General features: G+C 33.8%; 1 protein-coding gene across 24 annotated transcripts in view; it reads left to right on the forward strand.

The window, feature by feature from the left end:
- Nucleotides 1-21,760, forward strand: part of LOC145263089 (peripheral plasma membrane protein CASK-like) — a 1,377,184-nt gene that overhangs the window by 1,250,407 nt on the left and 105,017 nt on the right. For all 24 annotated transcript variants that reach the window (XM_080119970.1, XM_080119992.1, XM_080119972.1 and 21 more), the window contains 2 exons: nucleotides 5,943-6,134; nucleotides 20,004-20,082. In XM_080119970.1, the coding sequence (XP_079976096.1) occupies nucleotides 5,943-6,134; nucleotides 20,004-20,082 (271 nt within the window). The remainder of the gene's footprint in view (nucleotides 1-5,942; nucleotides 6,135-20,003; nucleotides 20,083-21,760) is intronic.

Genomic DNA, 21,760 nt, shown 5'->3' on the forward strand with positions numbered 1-21,760 from the left:
TTTTGCATAGGCGGCTTAAAACAATGAAACATTGCTTGTAACTGGAATTTCTTACAACTAATAAAGTGAAAAATTACCTCCTGTTCTATTTAATATTCATAATTAATTCAAGTTATCTATCAAATTTTCCATTTGTTCAAACATTTAATTGTATTAAGAATAATATTAATTTAATTTATTAATACTTGCCATAAATCGTCTTCATAAGTAATCCAATTTTGTTGATTGCATTCATCATTTTGAATCCTCTCATAATATTCTTCACTTAACCCTTTATGAGTTGAATTATGGTGAAATGATAAAAGTGTAAGTAAAACAACAACTTTATTTTAAAACTTTTATTGAATTCAGGTAACTTGATTATGTAGTAGAGCCGATATCTATTCAATGTAGCCGCTTTCAGCTTCAATCACCACCTCAATGCAGGTCCAGAACTGGGAGCGTGCCTTTTCCACAAGCGTTGGCGGGAGCTCAGTGAATACTTGGCAGATGCTGGCGATCAGGCTGGCTTTTGTGTTGTGGGAGGTCATGTTGGTGATGTTTTCAATGTATGACCAAACAAAGTAGTCCAGCAGTTTCAGGTGGGGAAAGAGTACAAAGTCGTAGGATTCCTTCTAAAGTCAAGCCTGGGTCTCTTTGATCTTGTGGTTCAGCACAGAGTCCTGCTGCCACACCTAGAATCTGCCATCAGCCACTTGATTGCACCAGGGGATCACCACATTCTTCAACACATCCAGGTACACTTTGGTGCTGACTTTCAAGCTAACTTTGAAGATGTGAGGTGGCATGATGGGGACCTCACTTGAAACCACACCAAAGATCATAACTGTGGCAGGAAACGTTGTTGAGCTGTGCCTTCAAATGTTGAACCGTCTGGATATTTACATTTCGAGGGTGCTGGCAATGGTCTTGTTGTTGGATTGATAAAGAACATGAGTTGTACAGTGACACATCTTCGATCTCATTCGTTGAACATTGTGTCACTTTCAGACATGATAGAAAGCTCCTATCGCTCTTGGGACCCTTCGTACACAACTGGCCAACTAGTAGATGATCTGGAACAGAAAAGAAATAAAGTCAATTTTCATCAAACAGAATCATGTCGTCTGAGTTTCTTCCCATTTTTTTTTATTTTTACTATATTAGGTACAATATAACAATAAGTAGAAGATTGGCTCTAATAATAATAAATATGAAATCTGCGTAAATTAAATATCACATTTATGCATATTTTACAACCGGGCTTTATAGTTTTCATTCTTTGTTTTTAAATATTTAGTCAATATCAAATACTGTCTAACTCTAATTACAAAAGCCGTGTTCAAGGAAATCAGTACAAAAACAAAAATAAAGATTGCTTTAATATGATTTGGTGCTGATCACCCAACTCCTTCCCTCTGAATGCAACTGACTGAGAGAACCAACCATTTTGAAAAATTCCAAATCAATCAGTTATAGGCACACACACACACACACACACACACACACACACACACACACACACACACACACACATATATTCTTTGTTTTTAAATATTTGGTGAATATCAAATACTGTTTGATTGTAATTGCAAAAGATGTGTTCAAGGAAGTTGGTACAAAATGTGAGATGAAGCAAATATTGATTCGAATGAAACCGTTTCAAATATCTTCAGTGATTTCTTCTGGAAAATATTCTAAATGGAAAAGCAGCTGGCAGGCTTTATTTTTTTAATTTCATTTTTTTTATTTTAATTTTGATTAAATAAAAAAAAATGTTTATTTTTGTAAATTGAATGAAAATGTTTCTCTTTCACTTGAATTTTTCTTTCCTATCTAAGATTTTGATTTTTGTTTTTATATTAAAAGAAAAGGAAAAATTATTTACAATTATTATTACAATCCCATCACTTTTATTTTACATCTTCCTGTTTTTTCTTTTTTAAATCTATTTATCATTTTTTTTCTTTTCCTTCATTTTTCTTTTATATTTATTTGACTTTTTTCCTTTTTCATATTAAAGTCTTTACTCTGTTATTTTTAGAAATATTTAAAAGCATTGGAATCAGAGCATAATTTTTTAATAATAGATTTGAAGGTTTTATAATATTTGATAGAGAATTGACTCTGTAATAATAAATACGAAATCTGCATGAATTAAAATATTTACTCGAACTTCTATGCAGATTCCCGAGTTTGACAGAAACATTCCTGAGTTTGACAAAAAAACACCTGGGATAGTCATCAAAGGAACAAGCGGCCACGTGTTTGCGCCATGTGTGGCTGTACATAAAAATGACAACAGTAACGAACTTATCTGCAGGTGGGATCTGAAAGAGAGACGCCACAAAGATTGACTGAGCTTTTATACCAAACCGAGTTACACGTTTATAGGTCATGTGATGGGGGAGGGGAGAATAAAAACGGTGTGAGAAGTAAAAGAGAGGGAGAACGAAGAAAGTAAACAGACATTTTGTTTAACCATTACCAGGAAGCAACTGTTGTAAGAACGAATTTATTTTTTTTTGGAAAGGAAAAATCAGCAACTGAAGTTATTTCAACAACACCTAAAGAAGGTCGGAGGGTGCATCAACCAAAACATTGTGAAAATCATACTCAAGATGAGAATAGTAGTCCAATGAATAGAAATCATAGGAATAACCAAAACTCATCAAAACAAGTGAAGCATGCATGGTCCCCCGTGAGTCCACAGTGAACGAGGCATTAAAAAATGACTAAGTTCGGCATTGCCCCCCCCCCCATTTAACCTCAAAAGTCCCCAGGAGACGTTAAATCCTGGTGAAAATGAACAAACAGTGCAGTTTTAGGCCTTAACATATGTAAATTTGATTTCTGCACCATGCAAAAAAAGAAATGACTAAGTCCATCATTTGCACCCCCCCTCCCCCATTTAGCCTCAAAAGTCCCCAAGGCCTTAACATATTTAAATTTGAGTTCAGCACCATGCAAAACTGCTAAATAGACATAGACATAACATTTTGGACAAATATGGCAAAATAGTCCCAAAAATGGAGTGTTTTTATTAGCCCTAAAAGAGCCCCTGGGGCACACCCAAGAGTTATTGTGAGTTATAGACAAACAAAATTATATAGAAATCAGTTAATTATAACTTTTCATAAAGTTTTATAAAAATCCAAGGCATCATTTTCTTTTAATTAGCACAAAAGTGTCAATTTTAGCCATTTTAACACGAAAGGCACTCCTAGGAGAGAAACCAGAGTTTTTCCGGAAAATCCGTTCTGTTACGTTTTTACTCATGATGTTTAATGTTTGTGCAAAATTTTAAAAAATTCAAGGGCATAGTCATTGAGAAAAGTGCGGATGGACGAACGGACAAGGTTGAATTTACAGAAATTCAGAAACGCAAGAAAAAATTTGTTTTGTTTTTATATTTTTAGTAAAGAGTAAAAACAAGGAAGTAATTAAATGTTTTTTTAAATTTTTAAAAATCTTTTTCTTGTGATTACGACTTTAAAAATATATTTGAATGATAAAGCTATTGAAGTTGTTCAGAAGTTTTGTTGCCTTAGTTATACCATTGTAGCACAAGGTTAAACAGGTGCTAGTGTGATTGCAAGAGTTGGGAATGGATGGAGTAAGTTCAGGGGACTTCTGTCATTACTAACCAGCAGAGAGTTACCACCAAAGGCAAATTTAATATTCCCTTGACACTTGCACCTTCAGAGGAAGTCGGTTCAACCCACCTAGAGTGAATGACGTATAACAAACAAGCAGAGCATTATCACTGTCAACTAGTGATGGGACAATTTCAATATTTTCCCCAATTCCATGCTAAATTCCCGATTCCGATACAATTCTATAGTCTTAAGCCCCCCCCCGGGGGGGGTACACACCATCCACAACTTTATAGATGCTTTTGTAGCGAGGAATTCTTTTTTGAGGTGAGAATGCTGGCCTCACGCCCAACCTTCCCAGAAGGTACATACAATGCCTAGCCTTCCCAAATATGGTTACCCATCTAGTACTGGCCAGACTTAACGCTGCTTAATTCCGGTGATCTGGCGAGAACAAGTGTGTCGACGTGATTGTGCCGTACTCTGGTACGATTACAGATTCTGATTTCGATTCTTTATAAATTTCTAAATATTTAACTATAAAATTGTTATTTTTCACAATTGCCACAAAAAACGCATGTTAAATGTGCGGATATTTTAACAAACTTAAAAGTACACTTTTGAGGGCTGATCTATAGATTTTAGTTTTACCGGCAGTTTAAAATCAATAAATATTTATTGATTTTATCATTATTATCATCAGTGGAAGATTTTCCTTAAAACAAAATAAAATCACAAAAAAAAAAAAAGCGATAATTAAAATAATCGTTTTCAGCATCGGAAAATAGGCACAAATTTTTCCAATACCGATTTCAATACCCCCAAAAGTTCCAATTTTTCTGGTTCCCAATTCCGATTAATCGTCCCAACACTACTGTCAACCAAGAGAAGAGTTTATCAGGCATGAGTGTGCAGTGTGATGAAGTATTGAAGTAAAACTTGACCAGTTAGAGTTGAGGACATGCATTGCATGGAGAGAAATGATATCATGAATGATACGATGAATGTGTCATGTGACTGTTAAAGACGGCTCAGATCTGGACAGTATAGTGAGATGTGTGCAGAAAAGGATACTTTGATGGTATGGTCACATTAAAAGAATGGATGAGAGTTCTTGGATTTGTAGATGTAGAACAGTGGAGGTAGCAAGTTCAGTTAACAGGGGAGGGCTAAAGAAAACATTATGGGAAATGATAAAGATGGATTTCATGGATAAATAAAGACCTGGCAGAGAGAGATTAGTTTGAAATTCAATTTCTAAAATTAATCTGACACATACCAACATGTAAACCAAACGTTAACCCAAATATGATGATGATTCTTTTGTAAATATATAGGTTTCATCATATGTATAAAATAAAAAACAATTATGTGATTAGAATATTCTTTTAAGGGTCTTCAAGAATGATAATTTTTTTTTATATACCAAAATTATTTTCATAAAAGAAAAAAATAGACCACAGATACTATCTGCTTCGTCAGTTTAATTGGTACTGGTGAATATTGTGAACCAGACGTATCTCAATGTTTGTTCGGCTTTGGCCGGAACATGACATCAACAACTGATTATCCCGAGTGCCGCCGATAAAATCATGATAATGCTATGTACAAAAAAATAGCCAAATAAAAAAAAAAAAAATGGAAAATATAAAAACCAAAAACGCGATCTACCGTAATTTGGTGTTTTGTTATTTATTCATTTATTTATTTTTTAAATAACTGTCAAGAAAAGGTTAGCAGAAGCAAAAATTAATTTTTTAGGGGTCAAATAATTTTTAAGGAAATGTTTTAAAAAAAGCTTAAAAAGTGTTTTTTTTTTAAATTTTGTTTTTGTTTTTATTATAAAATCGTTGTCATTCAGTTCGCTACGTTGTGGGTATTTATTTGCTCCGCCACCGAGCAAATTAGGCACAAGGCCAATTTATAATGTGAGGAGTGAAGGGAGGGGGAAGGGAAAAAGGGGGACCAGCTACGTTGTGATTGGCTGATTGGTATGTTACGTCCAACACCAGCTAAACCCGAGCTGTTGCTCGGCATAATCCAGCTCTTGGCATCATATTCCGACCATAGCCGATCGAACGCTGAGATACGTCTGGTCCACAATATATACTGGTACTCTTTAATTAATAAAATTAATTTTCTCAATGAAGATACATATTGAATGTTTTTATTTTTGTTTTTCAGATATTTTGTTCACCTTTCGAACTTAATGTATTTCTATTAGCGTCATGGCTTGCTTTAACGTTTTTTAGTAACCCCCTTTTTTTTTTTTTTTTACTATGATAGATATAGCCTAATTGGAGTTGTGTCCCTTTGTTTCTGAAAAGCTATGCATATTGATATTGAATTTTGTTTTGGTGTTTTCAGAGTTTGCTGCAGGCGCATGATGTTGTGGCTCATGAGGTATACAGCGAAGATGCTATTCGTGTGACCCCTCCACCTGAGCAACCCTATATGAATGGTGATGCAGATGCCGACAGCCCCGATGGGGACATAGACATGGAGAATGTCACCAGAGTCCGGCTGGTACAATTTCAGAAAAATGCAGACGAACCTATGGTTAGTGTTTTCAGATTAAATCAGTTTTAAAAAATGTCTCGAAATGGATGTCAAAGTTTTGTTATTTATTAATCATATATTACCATCAGAAATTTTTACTCTAATTTAAATCAACAATAAAACACAATACTTTGAAATTATATCTATATATATATACTAGCAGTTCAGTCTGGCTTTGCTCGGGCCCTATGTACTGTTCATAACTTTATGTGCATATATATATATATATATATATATTAAAAAGTTTGACTCATGTTCAGGTAACCTACATTTAAAATTTCAAATGTTTAGACCCAAAATTGGTGGAAAAATTTGGTAGAATCTGCAAAGGTCAACTCTTTCAACTTTGACTTCTTCGCAACCAAATTTTCGCCCAAAACCTGATTAAAAAGCTTGCTGCATGTCTGAATATGTAAAATTTCAAATGTTTAGACTCAAAATTGGCTGAATAGTTTACTAAAAACCGCAAAGGTCAAATCTTTTGAACTTTGACCCCTTGGCAGCCAAATTTTTTGATAAAAAGCTTGTCCTATGTTTGAATACACTTTATGTAACATTTCAAATATTTAGACCAAAAACTGGCGGAGTAATTTAGTAGAGACCGCCGAGATCAAATTGTTTAAAACATTTACCGTTTTGGGCTCAAATCAAATTAAAAAGTTTGCTCCATGTCCAAGTAACCTGTATTTAAAATTTCAAGTGTTTACACCCAAAATTGGCACAGGAGTTTGGTAGAGTTTCAAAAGTCAAATCTTTAAACTTTGACCCCTTGACAGCCAAATTTCTGGCCAAAAATCAATTAAAAAGATTTTCCCAAATCTCAATACCCCTTATGTCAAAGATATAAAAAGTCTTTATTTAAGTTTGTGCCTATTTCCATTCGATGGAGGCCAGTCACGAACACAGACACCTCAATTTTATTATACCATCCCTATTTAAGTTAAAACATACTTATCAAGGTATTATTATGTACATCTATAGCAAAAACACTTGTAAACGTTTTTTTTTTTTTATAATTTTTAAATTTTTTATTTCCATACTTTGTGGACCGGGCACGTACGCAGAACCCAACAATTTTAATGAATCATCATTATGCCAGATCAAACATACCCATTCTTGTGTCTCGATACATCTTCTATCATTATATGTGATCAGTTTTCTATAATAGTCAACCATATAGGAGCCTATTCGTGACCAGACACATACACAGACGTTCGGCATTATATTATATATATATGATGATTGCAATGTCTTGTCAGACGAGTGCCACTCCCTCAGACACTTAAAGTTCATGAGCCCAAAAATGACTTCCATCGCCACAGGACCATTTTAATAGACAAATGCCTTAGGGAGTATCTATACACAGATGATGTTACAGAGTCTTAGTTTTGTGCGACAGCTAAGTGTCTCTCTCGGTTCAAAATGTTGAGATCCAGCAACAAGCAAGAACAAGATAGCCAACAACAAGTTAAACTGCAGACCAGCTTAATGCAGGTACTGGTCTCCTGCTTTATGTTTTTTTTAAAATCAGAGATTTGCCTCTCCTAGAAAGGTTGCCTTCACCACGGCTTACGAGATCCCTCTCCACCCCAACACACACATACATACACACAAACACACATGGTACTAGTTGGCCGTTGACCACGAAAAAGGGTTCATTCGCCTTTCATTCATATATATATATATATATATATATATATATTTACTAGCTGTTTCTCTCTCTCTCGCATCCTCATCCCAGTTTATATAATTTTCTCAACGTCACCATCATTTACATAACTTTCGCTCTCTCTCTCTCCCAACTCCATCATCACTAAGATATGCGCACTATCTCTTTTGACCTCATCTCCACTTACACATACACTCACCCACACACATACATTGAAAGCCTACAAGACATTATCCTTGAGTGTCTAAAGTCTCTCTGTACAGAGGTTTTTCAGGACAATCTGACATGAGGATACATTTTTCCTTCAAGTAAACCCTGACTAAATATTCGAAATCACATAATATTTGCAACCCAACAAATACTACACTTTGATCTTAGCCAAAAGACCAAGTAACCGTATTATATAGTCTATTTTCCTGCCGATCGTGTACTAAATTAAGACGAGGCGTCATATTCCAAAAAATTACATCACTGAACTGCTGATTCCAAAAATCAAGTGAATGAATCAGTGCATGCTGAGTGCTTATTTGTAACATTTCAAAAATCACGTAAAGAACGAGTCGGCATGTTAACAAAACATACAGTATGGATAACCCAGATTGACTTTTACAAAGAATGGTGCACCTTCTCAAAGTGATATTACCTTAAATAAGAGCACGAAATTAGATACCTTCACCAGACTAGATGAATTCTTGTCCTTGAATCCGGTAAGACCAAGAGACAACAAAAAGATATACTATAACATATTTAAATGGTCGATTGGGTAAAAGAAAATAAATATTAACAGTGCATGAGAGATAAAGAAGAACTTTACTGGAACATTTGAATATCTATGCATCTCATGTAGTTCAAGTGTTAGCACCAGGTAGTGAGCCCCTTGATTTCTGAGAAAAAAATAGAAAGGACACACACACACACACACACTCTCTCTCAACCTCAATTCCAGTTACACACACACATCTCTCTCTTTCTCTCAATCTCATCACAACTTATACAAACGCACACACCCTCTGTCTCTCTACACACATACACACACAATCTCATCTCCTTATACAGATGCACACACCTTCTCTCTTAATCTCGTCACCACTTACCCATACACTTTCTCTCAGCATCATCACCAACTGCACCTCCACCTGCACATTATCTCTCCATTGCTCACACACACATATTTCTCAATATCATCAACACTTACACAACACTCCCCCTCCGCTATCTCTTTCTCTCAACCCTATCTCCACTTAGACTCTCTATCTTTCCCCTCACACACACACACACACACGTGTTCTCTCTCTCTCATCACCACTTACACACTCACTCTCTCTCCTCCCCTCCCCCCACACACATTCTCATAACAGTCGCTTAATCTTCCTCTATTGATTATTTCTTGTCTTCCATTCATTCAAATCCAGATTTTCTCCAATTCCAATAACAACACATTTCATGTGTACTTCCTGTTTTCCGACTTGAGAAACAAAAACTTTCTTGATTAATTACTCCCCCCCCCTGATAATAGCATCAGATGATGAGTGGGGTGGGGGTGTAAACCACAGAATTTAGAAATAAAAATAACAAAAAAAAATCTGTTTTTAATTAAATGTATTTTTGATATTGTCTCAAGGTGGTTACTGTTTTGCATAAAAGTAATTATGCTTGGAATTCAAAACGAATTTCAATATTTTATACTAATTTTCTTATCTAATTGCCAGCCTCTTACAGATTTGCATTAACCGTTATTAAGTATTTGTTATATATATATATATATATATATATATATATATATATATATATATATATATATATATATATATCATTAAATATATAATTCCTGAACTTTGACATTGGTTGATTATCATATTTTAATAAGGATTACAAGGTCATAATACGTTGTGATGTCATAATGGATTCTTTCTTTCCCTTTCTCTTTCTTCCTTCCTCTCTCTCTATTCCCCCTCTTACTCACCTCTCTTTTCATTCTATACCCACTCCCTCCTCTCTCTTCTCGTTTTTCTCCTCTCTCTCTACTCTTTCCTTCTCTCGTTTACTTTCCTTCTTTTCCTTTCTTTTCTTCTCTTCACCCTCCTCTCCTTTTACTCTCCTTACCGTTCACCCTCCTGTCCCTTCACCCTCCTCTTCCTTCACCCTCCTCTTCCTTCACCTTCCTCTTCCTTCACCCTCCTCTTCCTTCACCTTCTTCTTCCTTTATCCTCCTCTTCCTTCACCCTCTTCTACCTTCACCCTCTTCATTCTTCACTCTCCTCCCCCTTCACCCTTTCACCCTCCTCCCCTTTCACCCTTCTTATTCTTCACCCAACTTTCTCTTTCTTTTCCTCTCTTCTTCCCCCCCCCCTTCTCTCTTTTCTCTTCGGCCTTTCTTTCTTTATTCTATTCATCTTATTGTTTTCCTTATCATTAGCCTTTTTTTTTTCTTTTTTTTTTTTTAATCTGCATCTTCTGATCAGGTTACTTCATTTCAAGTTGGATTACATTAAGTCTGAGGAACAAACTGAAAGTTTTCAGAAACGAAAAATAAAAACAATAGGAACAACATAAATAAGGGACTAAAATGAGAGCACGAAAAACAAGTCCAAGCAAGAAAAACTTTCACAAGCACGAAAACAATAGAATCACTTGTAACACTTTAGATGAAAACTTAGGAGATATGAGCCAGTAGGTAAAACTTTCACAACAGGTGTGAATAACAATGTCACCAGTAGCATGGAACAGGAGTTTTTCACTCTCGGAATCTGGCCACAGGCATCTGTACTTTTCTAGGTGTAAAATGTTTTTGACTCCTGATGGGGGTATGAGACGAATGGATTTGCCAATCATTTTTATAACCAACGGCTGTGCTAAACAACCAATGAAAACGTTTAAAAATTATTATAAAAATTGTCGAATTTTGGATTCAATCAGTTTGCCGTTAACTATGCCACGGACCGCATTTGATTCTTGGCCACCATCTTGGTTACTGATCTGAACTACGCCGCCATCTTTGTTCAACACAATGTCTCAAAACTTAACAGTTTATGGGCCCAGCATGCTTCCACTGCAATCCAAACTGAATTTTTCCCACTTATTTAGAGGTAAAAGGAATTATCACGTTTCTGAATTTTTTAGATGAGGATTAGGTATTCATATTATTTGGATTCTTCGGATCACTGTTCTCATCTTGAGTGTTATTTTCATAACGTTTTGGTTGATGTAACCTCCGACCTTCTTCAGGTTTATCCTGTCGAACTCGGGAATGTTTCTGTCGAACTCGGGAATTTGGACAGAATTTCGAACAGAACCCTTTATTTACTTCACAGGGGTAACATGGTCTCGTCCCGTCAGTCATGACTGGATAGAGATCTTAAGTAATTCGCAATTGTATTTTTCAGTCGCCCGAACTAAGAATTGAACCTTCAGAAGAATATCATTTTTACATTTCATTTTTTCAAGTACTCTAACTACTGCACCACAAGTCTTTTAGAGTTCAACCAGATACATCTGAAGAAGGTCGGAAGTTACACCGACCGAAACGTTGTGAAAATGACAACTCCAAATGAGAACAGTAGTCTGAAGAATCAAAATAATACAAAAGAATCATCAATTGATACCACTATGCCTAATGTTTTGCTGGGATGAGCATAGTGCAGCAATATTGAAATATTAACAAGGATGTCATGGGAATGTTTGCTTTATGTGTCCCTGATGTGCAGACTATCACACACATACTCACAGACTGTCCCGTAAGCAAGGCATGCTCTGATGCGGACGTGAGGGATGCCTCGGATACTGCCCGATGATGGACCTCGAGATGATCAATTAATACCGCTATGCCTAATGTTAAGAGAGAGAGAGGGGGGAATTTCTTGAACAGAGATTAGAAATAGAAGGAAAGATTTTTACCTAACCTTTTTAACTTGACCTGAATCAGCAGTTAGCCATTTGTATTACATGACCAGAAGTCACTTAGACTCCAGCCTTTTGTCTCAACCGGACATTTAGGCTCCAAACGTTTTATCTCTAGGAGAAGGATGTGGGTCATTAGGTTCAGAGAAGGGTAAGAAAATATTACTTTCTGAGAGCACCAAGGCAAAATGGTTTAAAACAAAATTTATGCTTTTTATTTAAAAACCAGCAGGAAAGGGGGTCTTGTTGGTCTTAAAATACAATACGATTAATTATTATTATGTAATAATTACAATTTCGTATTATTATTGCAAAGCAAATTCTCTATTGAATATATATATATATATATATATATATATATATATATATATATATATATATATATATATATATAGTACTGATTTCCAAAGTTTTTAAAATCTATGATTTGAATGCCATCAACTAAAATCGAAACCAAAACACTTAGCACTCCAACCACGTTCCTTCATTTAGCATTTCAGCCACGTTCACTACCGCTTGAGCTAACCCTACATATAGGTATGAAATATATAAAATTAAACCGCTTTTAGCTATGATTAGTTTTATGCATGTGCGAACTAATAGAAATGTCGGCAAGTTGAAAAGAACATTTTTGCATTTTAACTTACTGACTTCTGTATGCGTCATTCATCCATCCAAACAAAGATGTTATTCATTATAAACCATCATTGGTATATGATTACTATTGCCTGTTAATTTAAGTGATCAATAGTTTGAGTTTATCGGTTAAATATTTACACACACACACACACCTACTGTTTTATTTATATAGAAAACAAACTAACATTCGTGTTCAATTACAAAGTCAATAAAAATTATTCGTAAAGCTTAGAACTAATAAGAATTCGAATTTTGATAAATTCTCTTAGGTAAAAGAAATACATAAAAGGTATTGTATAAATCTAAAAATTCAGTACACAAAGTTAAGATGCCGGAAGTGGACTCGGTTTTGCTAAAAATCGGACAGAATTCACTAAGCATGAAACTAAATACGAAGCCATATGAAAACATTTCTTGTTTTATTATTAAAAAAAAAAAATAAACTTTTATTTTTTTAAATTTCTATCAGTATTTTTTTAATATTTAAAATATATGCATATGGAAATATTTTATTTAAAAAAAAAGTAATTCATACTTTCATAGTTTACATTTCTATAAATAATTTTCTAAATATTTTAAATAAATTCATATGGAAATAATTCAAAATTTTCACAAACTTTATCACATAATTTTGTAATAAAAAAATCTATAATATCAATCTCACCTGTCTGTTTAAATGTATGTACGTATGTATGTATGTATGTCTTTCACAAATTTTATCACATAATTTTGTTATAAACGATGTATCATAAAACAAGATGGCTACCTTCGATTGAATTACGAAACCAAAATCGAAGTTTATTATTACTTTTTATTGTTTCATGATAGCACAATAGGTGTTAAAAAAAGTGTTAAAACCAAATTTTTCTTTAAATAAATTATTTCTGTATCGTTTCGTATTTCGTTTCATGTTTAATGACTTCCATTCCATATTTTAGCTAAACCAAGTCCAGTTTCAGCACCCTAACTTTGTGTATGTTTGGATTTAACCCCGGACTCTTAGAAGGCCACAAGAATTTATTTTTGACATAAATAGATTTTGTCTGTTCAATCGTCAGCCAAAATTTTTTTTCAAACATTGTAAAATTTGTTTAATTTCGAAATATCAGAGATTCTGTCGACTTTTAAAAATGGAAAATATTCGTTAATGGTAAACAATAAATACCCAACAAATAAAAGTAGATTTCATAATCGGAAATTGAAACCTTGAGGTCTTCAGTCTGAGATTCTAAGAACTGACCTATTTGTACTTTCTTATAAATAGAGCTTAAAAAATTACCGTAACAAGATTATTATAGCTTTGGTGTGACGTCATAGATTAATGACTGACATCATTTTTCAAAACATGAATTTAAACATAATAAAAAAAAATAAATTAATGCAATAAACACTACCAATATCGTCCACTTCCGGCATCTTAACTTTGTGTACTGAATTTTCAGAGTTAACCAAAGTATTGTCTTGCATTTCAGTATTTTGATGGTGATATCCTTTTTTTTTGTTGCATTTTTTTTTTTTTTTATCCAGCAGCGGGGGAGACAAGTAAATAGTGACTTACTTTAAAAAAAAAAAAAAAAATGTGTGTGTGTGTGTGTTTTTTTTTTTTCCAACAGGATATTTTTAATGTAGATGGGGAGAGAAAAGGGAGGGGGCTTTATTCATTATTAATTTTTTTTTTGGGGGGGGGGAAGATTTGGAGCCATTGTTAAACGTAAGCATGTCTGCAAAAAATTGCTTCAGATACGGCAGATTTTTTAAAGGGCATTGCGGTAACAATACGCAATGAATAATACTATGGTGTTTGCCGAACTGCAGTCTAAATCCATCTATATAGGGTTCATAGATTGTATGTGGACAGTAGAGAACAGATGTGTGCAGAGCAGAAGACTTGGAAAATGTTTTCATTAATTTTATTTTTTTTGCAACAGGTTCTTTTAATGTACATGGGGAGAGAGAAGGATGGCGATTCATTAAAAAAAAATTTGATGATGATCCGGAGCCATTTTTAAACGTAACCATGCCGACAGAAAATTGCTTCTGATATGGTACATTTTTTTAGGGCATTGTGGTGACAATAAACATGAACACTATTTTTTTTTACTATGCTGCAGTCTACATCCAGTTGGGTTGATCACAGTGAAAGAATAGGTGAGAGTTCTTGGGGGGTTTGTAGATTTAGAGCAGTTGAGTTAACAAGGTTAGTTTGCTGGCGGAGGGTGTGGAAAATATGGGAGAAAGTGATAACAATTGATTTGAAAAAAGGAAGGATAAAAAAGATCTAAACCGGGATAGCTCATATTACTTGTGTTGATTGGACTATTATTCTCATCTTGAGTGCGATTTGCGCAAAGTTTCGGTCAGATTGTCCTTCGACTATCCACAGGCAAACAATAACTAACATGCCTGAGGACGGTCGAAGGACAATCTGACTGTAACGTTGCACTAACAACACTTAAGATGAGAACAATAGTCCGATCAATACAAGTAATACGAACAATCAGCCCTCATCTCAAAAATTTAGAATGGGATAGGTTAGTTTAGAAGTCAATTTCTAAATGTCGTCCCCACCCCAACGTAAATATGCTGTGTTTTTACATTAATAAATTGTGTTATATAGCCAGTAGAGTTTAGTTTCCTAGAAGTACATCCAATGAAACAACATGTCTACCAAAGAGTGCTCAATGAGTAAACAGAGCAGGTATATGAAATTTATTTATACAAACATTGATGGCTACATATGTGCATACATGTTTCTGTATTCACTCGCATTGGGGGATTACGTCTTCAGGCCAAGAATTCTCGTGTGTTCATGTGTTTCATTCAAGTGTTCTCGACGATAATTCTTGGCCTGAAGACGTAATCCCCCAACCCGGGTGATTACAGAAACATGTATGCACATATGTAGCCATCAATGTTTGTATAAATAATTTAATATATATATATATATGATGTGAAAAGGAAGCGGAAGACCGGAGGCTCGACGTTTCGCCCGAATTATGCGGGCTTTTTCAAGAGGTGTGGTCACTGATTTATTATCAATATGATGAATTATTTGTGCTACCTTCACCAAAAAATTGAATAAAATTACTAAGAGAATTGTATTTATATGATTATATAACGAAAAAAATTTCTATTGTTGTTTCTAACTTAATTATTAATATATCTTAAAATCACATAATACATACGTTTAATTTTCCACCTTTATTAAGCCATGGTCATAAAACCGTTAGCAATAAACAGAAGCTACTAAACTAATTAGGGAATGCATAAAACTTACGAATATCACGATAGTTAGTCAATATAGCTTTCAGTGATCACACCTCTTGAAAAAGCTCGCATAATTCGCATAATTTGGGCGAAATGTCGAGCCTCCGGTCTTCCGCTTCCTTTTCACATCATAACGTCGGATTGTATCCATTTTAAAATTCATATATATATATATATATATATATATATATATGTATAAATCCCCGAAACAGTGTTTCATGGAAAACAACTGATGATCCCTTGAAAAAAAAAAAAAAAAAATTGGTATTATAGTAAATTCGAGAGAGTTGATGCAGTGATTGCAGGTGATTAAATGACTTATTGACTAGATGTTTTTTTTTAACGAAAGATAAAAAGTAATTTTTTGTATAGTTTCAAATGTTAAAAACTTCAAAGACTATATATATATATATATATATATATATATATATATGAAATATATATATATATATATATGAAATATATATATATATATATATATATATGAAATATATATATATATATATATATGAAATATATATATATATATATATATATATGAAATATATATATATATATGAAATATATATATATATATATGAAATATATATATATATATATGAAATATATATATATATATATATATATATGAAATATATATATATATATATATGAAATATATATATATATATATGAAATATATATATATATATGAAATATATATATATATATATATATATATATATGAAATATATATATATATATATATGAAATATATATATATATATATCATATATATTATATATTGTTAAGGAGTAAAGGATGCTGTCATGTTCTCTACCTCTCTATCACTCTTACTAAAGTTTTTTTTTTCGTTTGTTTTTGTTCTTTTAATGTCGATATGGCAGAGAGATGGAAGGAAAGCTTTGCTTACAAAAATAACTTTTTCCCCCTCCTTCAAACGGAATCAAAAAACTATAAAAATGAACTTGTAAAAATAGATCCTTTAATCAGATTTTGTTATTTCGAGTAATCCAGGTTTCGTTTTAATTCCCCAATGGCTGACCATCTTGTTTATGTAAACGGGATCTTTCTTGAGGTTTGCGAGTCATTTTCTTCATTGTATTATTCAGACTACAGTTCTCATCTTGAATGTTGTTCGTACAGCATTTCGGCTGATGTAACCTCCAACCTTCTTCCGATGTATCTTGTAGAACTTAAGAATGTTTATATCAAACTCTGAAATCTAATATATAAGAAGGCTATATGTCTGTCTCCATATTTTCAAACTCTATCTCATCCGAAACTAAGAGTCGCAGAGCAGTGCCAGGAGCCTCAAATGATTTGATTTTTTACGGGCTATTCTTTTATATAAGTCTTTAGCCGGTTAAAATACTTTTTAAGGAGTCAAAAATAGGTCAAAAATGAAAAAATGTTGAATATAAAAAAAAAAAAATCGTTATACGTTTTGTACATTCATCAGTTTATTTTTAATTTTTAATCAGTGCATATGCATGTCCCGTTGGTACAGTGGTAACGTCATCAGCTTTGAATACTACCGTTTTGGTTTCGATTCTAGCTGATAGCACTCAAATACTTCTTGTTTTTACTTTTGAAATCACAACTCTATAATAATATATATGAAATCTGGACAAATAAAATATACCAAGCGTATTTTATGCCCGGGACACCCCCCCCCGCTAGTCTGTATAGAATTTCAAATGGAACCCTTTATTTATTTAATCCATAGAGGTAGAATGTTCTCATTCCGTCAGCCAGAAGAATAATCTACCCCCATGGTTTAAATAAGAGGCTCTGTTTGAAATTGCGTACAGATTCCAGCGTTGATGTTATTCTTACAGCATTTCGGCTGATGTAACCTCCAATCTTCTTCCGATGTATCCTGTAGAACTTGGGAATGATCATATCAAACTTTGAAATCTGTAGAGAATTTCAAATGCAACCCTTTATTCAATCCAGAGGTAGAATGTTCTCATTCCGTCTGCCATGAGAATAATATACTCCCCATGAATTAAATAAGAGGTTCTGTTTGAAATTCTCTAAAGATTCCAAAGTTTGACAGGATGCACCTGAAGAAACCTGAAACGGTTTAAGAATAGCATCCGAGATGAGAACATTAATCTGACTAAACAAAATTATCAATCTTCATCTCCAAAATTCTGAACAGTTATAACAGTACATATAATTTCTTTCTGGTGCTACCAGATCAGGCTGTCTGAAGATACTGGTTTCCTGACCAAAAATGCACCAAACATTACAAACGACTGGGGACCACTTGTGAATTTAATATTCCCTTGACACTTTGGAGGAAGGCGGTTCAGTCCACCTATGGCGAATGACATACTACACAGAAACAAACATATATATATTCTGCCTCAGAATTGTGTGAATAAACATGTATCAATGATTCTCCCTTTGCACCACCAATGCTCAGTTTATCCCAATTGAAATTAATGACTCCCCTTGAGGAAACACTGCCACCTATACATTATTTCATGGTTTTTGCTCCACTGCAATGCTTAAATACTGCCCTGTGCTGCGACTGAACAGACCAAACTTGCGACGATATACATTCACATTAGACCCTTTGTATAATCACACTGGTGTTTGCTCAAAGATGCACCAATAATCTCCTTTGGCACTGTGTTCTGCAGTCCTGATTGTGCTGCCTCAAAATTGTGTAAATGAACATGTATCACTGTCACATTTTCGGAGCTATATTGACTAACTATCGTAATGTTCCTAAGTTTTATGCATTCCCTAATTAGTTTAGTAGCCTCTGTTTATTGCTAACGGTTTTATGACCATGGCTTAATAAAGGGGGGAAATTAAACGTATGTATTATGTGATTTTAAGATATATTAATAATTAAGTTAGAAACAACAATAGAAATTATTTTCGTTATATAATCCATAAATACAATGCTCTTAGTAATTTTATTCAATCTTTTGGTGAAAGTCCAGGTGAAGATAGCATAAATAATTCTGTCGTTTGGTTGCTAATAATTTTGAATTATTATTATTATTATTATTATTATTAAGAATTATTTTGATATCGTTGTTTTAGCATTTTCCCCTTTATTTGACAACGGTTCCGTGTTGAGTTGATAGCGAGAAAATAATTTTGTCTAAGCATTGAAGATTAAAAATATATATTATTTCATTAGGAGTCATTTTGAGTTAAAATCTTTTGAGAAATACACATTTTTGTTGATACATACACGTTTTAAAAAAAACAGTGACAAAAAAGTTTTATTGACTTGAAGAATTAACCGACATATATGCTGCTTTTACAACCTCCTTTCACATTGTGTTCTGCAATCCTGAACGTGCTGCCTCAGAATTGTGTGAATGAACATGTATCACTGTCACATTTTCAGAGTTCTGTATTGACGAACTATCGTGATGTTCCTTAGGTTTATGCATTCCGTAATTAGCTCGGTAGTCTCTGTCTATCGCTAACAGTTTTATGACCATGGCTTAATACAGAGAAAAAAAAATTCTTTCTCTTGCAGGGCTCTAAGGACAAACTTCTCTTTAGTTGACCTTTGACAACTAAATATTTTCACTTACTAGCCAAAATAGAAAAGTTACCAGCCTAACCCACATGATTTTTAGAATATGACATCTTCGTTCTATAACAAGTATGTACATCATTAATATTTTGTGTAATTTTAAATATACAACAAATATTATGGCGATACTTGAAGGTGTAAACATTCTGTTATCTTCAAATATTTATTTAAACAGCCTTCGTTAAAAAAAAAGTATATTGTTCTATTAAACTATTATTGTTTAAATAATTTAACTTTGTTCGTTTTATTAAAAAAAACGTTGAAAAGATATTTTTCATCCAGTAGTGAGCTTTGGAAGATTGTCAATGAAAGAAATGCAATCGCCAAAAGATAATCGTTTCATTATTTCTAGTCATCTCTTTGAAAAATAACTCGCAAATGCGACTGTTTCACTCGCAATGTAAAGCTCTGTCTTGACATCCAACTCCACAAATTTCATGATTTCTTGCATATATATTCCTGATTCAAAAATTGGTCGGCATGTACTCGCTGGTCTTATTTAAATCCCCTTTTTTATGAATGCATCATCACTTAACAAAACTAAAAGTCACTCAGGGTTAATGAGAGTGAATGATGTGTCAGATGAGAGATGAAGAATATTATGAGAGGATTGATAAAAAAAAATGATGAATGGAATGAATAGAGTTTGATTGTTCATGAGGATGGTTTATGACCAAATATTTGTTTACATTTGATTTGAACACGACCATGTTGTAATTTTTAGGGAAGCAATCTCATGGTAATGTTTTCTTTTTGTTTCAAACATAAATCAATCCCAGAACTAATATATATTTCATTTTTATTTATTTTTTATTTATTTTAGGGTATTACACTTAAAGTGAATGAAGAAGGTCGCTGCTTAGTGGCTCGGATCATGCATGGCGGCATGATTCATCGGCAAGGTAAGAAATCCCTTTACTGATTACATAAATTTATTTTTTATTGCATTTTCACCTGAAACTAGGCACAGTGTCACTTTGATGTTGAGGGCTACTATCAGGGACATAATTTGCAGGGATACTATGTAGAGAGTTGAGCAGCAAGATGTTTGTTTACATTACACTTGAACTTCTGCATGTCAGTACAGTCAGAAACAGGAACTCGGAAAGGATTTCCAAAGTCTAGCAGTCCTAGGGGAAAAAAACTATTAGAGTAAAAGGCTTTTTAGCATCTAGGGATCTCTGCTGTATAGGGGCGGGGGACAAGAGCTTGAAGTTCGTTGCAGTGCTTACTATGAAAATATTTGTAAAACAGGCAGAGGGATGCAACATTTCGTCGATGGGACAGCGGTTGAAGCCTAGCTGACAGTGTGGGACCTATTAGGTTTGTGACTCTTTTTTGAACCCTGTCTAAGAGTGAGAGCCATATGCACGTCCGCGGTCTGTTACAGAAAAAAAAAAAAAAAAAACAAGGAAGCAGAAAAAGAAGCAAAGAAGAAGGAAAGGAAAGAAGCAAAGTAGGAGAAAAAGAAGGAAGTGAAGAAGGAAAAGAAAGAAGTTAAGCAAAGAAGACAAAGATGAAAAAGATGATTTAATGAATGCATTTTAAATAAAATTTAAAAAAAAAACTTGTTCCGATTTTATTTGTAGTCATCGTTCATCTTGAATAATAAGATGAAACTGATAGTTTTTTTTTTTCGTTTCTTACAAATCTTTTCCTTTGATTCAACTTCTCCGCATTTAAATTTTTTATTACTATTATTGCTTGATGGATTTGGGAATTGGAATTTTTCCATAATTTTTTATACAATTTTCATGATTCTCGGAAGAAACAACAAAAAATAAAATAAAATAAAAAAACTGACAGTTTTTCTCTTCCGAATCAGACACGTCATTTTTAGATGATCCATCACTTTGAACTTTGGATTAAATGTTTTTTAAGTTAATCCAGTCCCCCTCTCGCCTCCACTTCTCTTCCTACCTCAGGGTAAAACACCAGGATCAAAGTAGGAAGAGACGGCAGTTTTATGAGAGACTAGCCTGGGTGCCCGGTGTTGGTTTGGTGTTTGGAGATGTGTGATAAGTAAAAAAAAAAAAAAAAGTAGTAGTAGGCAGGTTCAAACCCATACCGCGAAGGAGGAAAAGAACGTGAAAAAAAAAAAATGTGACATCTTTGCTGTTGCACCCATCACCAAACCGGAAGTGACATAGATTTAAATTAAGGCTAGTTAATCGGAAAGAGGGGATGACTTTCGAAAATATCAGCGAAAAAAGCGACACCTCCCTATAAAATGTTGAGGGTGAAGGAATTTATGTTTTTAGCCAATTTTTCGATATTTGTCGTCCGGAGGGTTGACCTTCAAAATGATACTGATCTCATGCAAATCCATCGCCTCTTTCGAAAGTTTTAGGCAGACATACAAACATACATACATTTAAACAGACAGATGAGATTTATATTATAGACTAGCGGGGGTACCCGGCGATCCCCGGGTGTCTTGAGGTAAATCAAAACTCCGGGGGGGGGGTTAAATAATAAAAAAAAATGTTTTGGTAGGTGAGTGTATGAGGATCGAGCCCGTACCCTTCAGTTGGAAATTAATGTGTGAAAAAAAAAAAAAAAAGTGCTACGTTAACCATT

The sequence above is a fragment of the Euprymna scolopes genome, chromosome 38 (genome assembly GCF_053919585.1).
Source record: "Euprymna scolopes isolate OS-2025 chromosome 38, ASM5391958v1, whole genome shotgun sequence".
Classification (NCBI taxonomy): Eukaryota; Metazoa; Mollusca; class Cephalopoda; order Sepiida; family Sepiolidae; genus Euprymna; species Euprymna scolopes.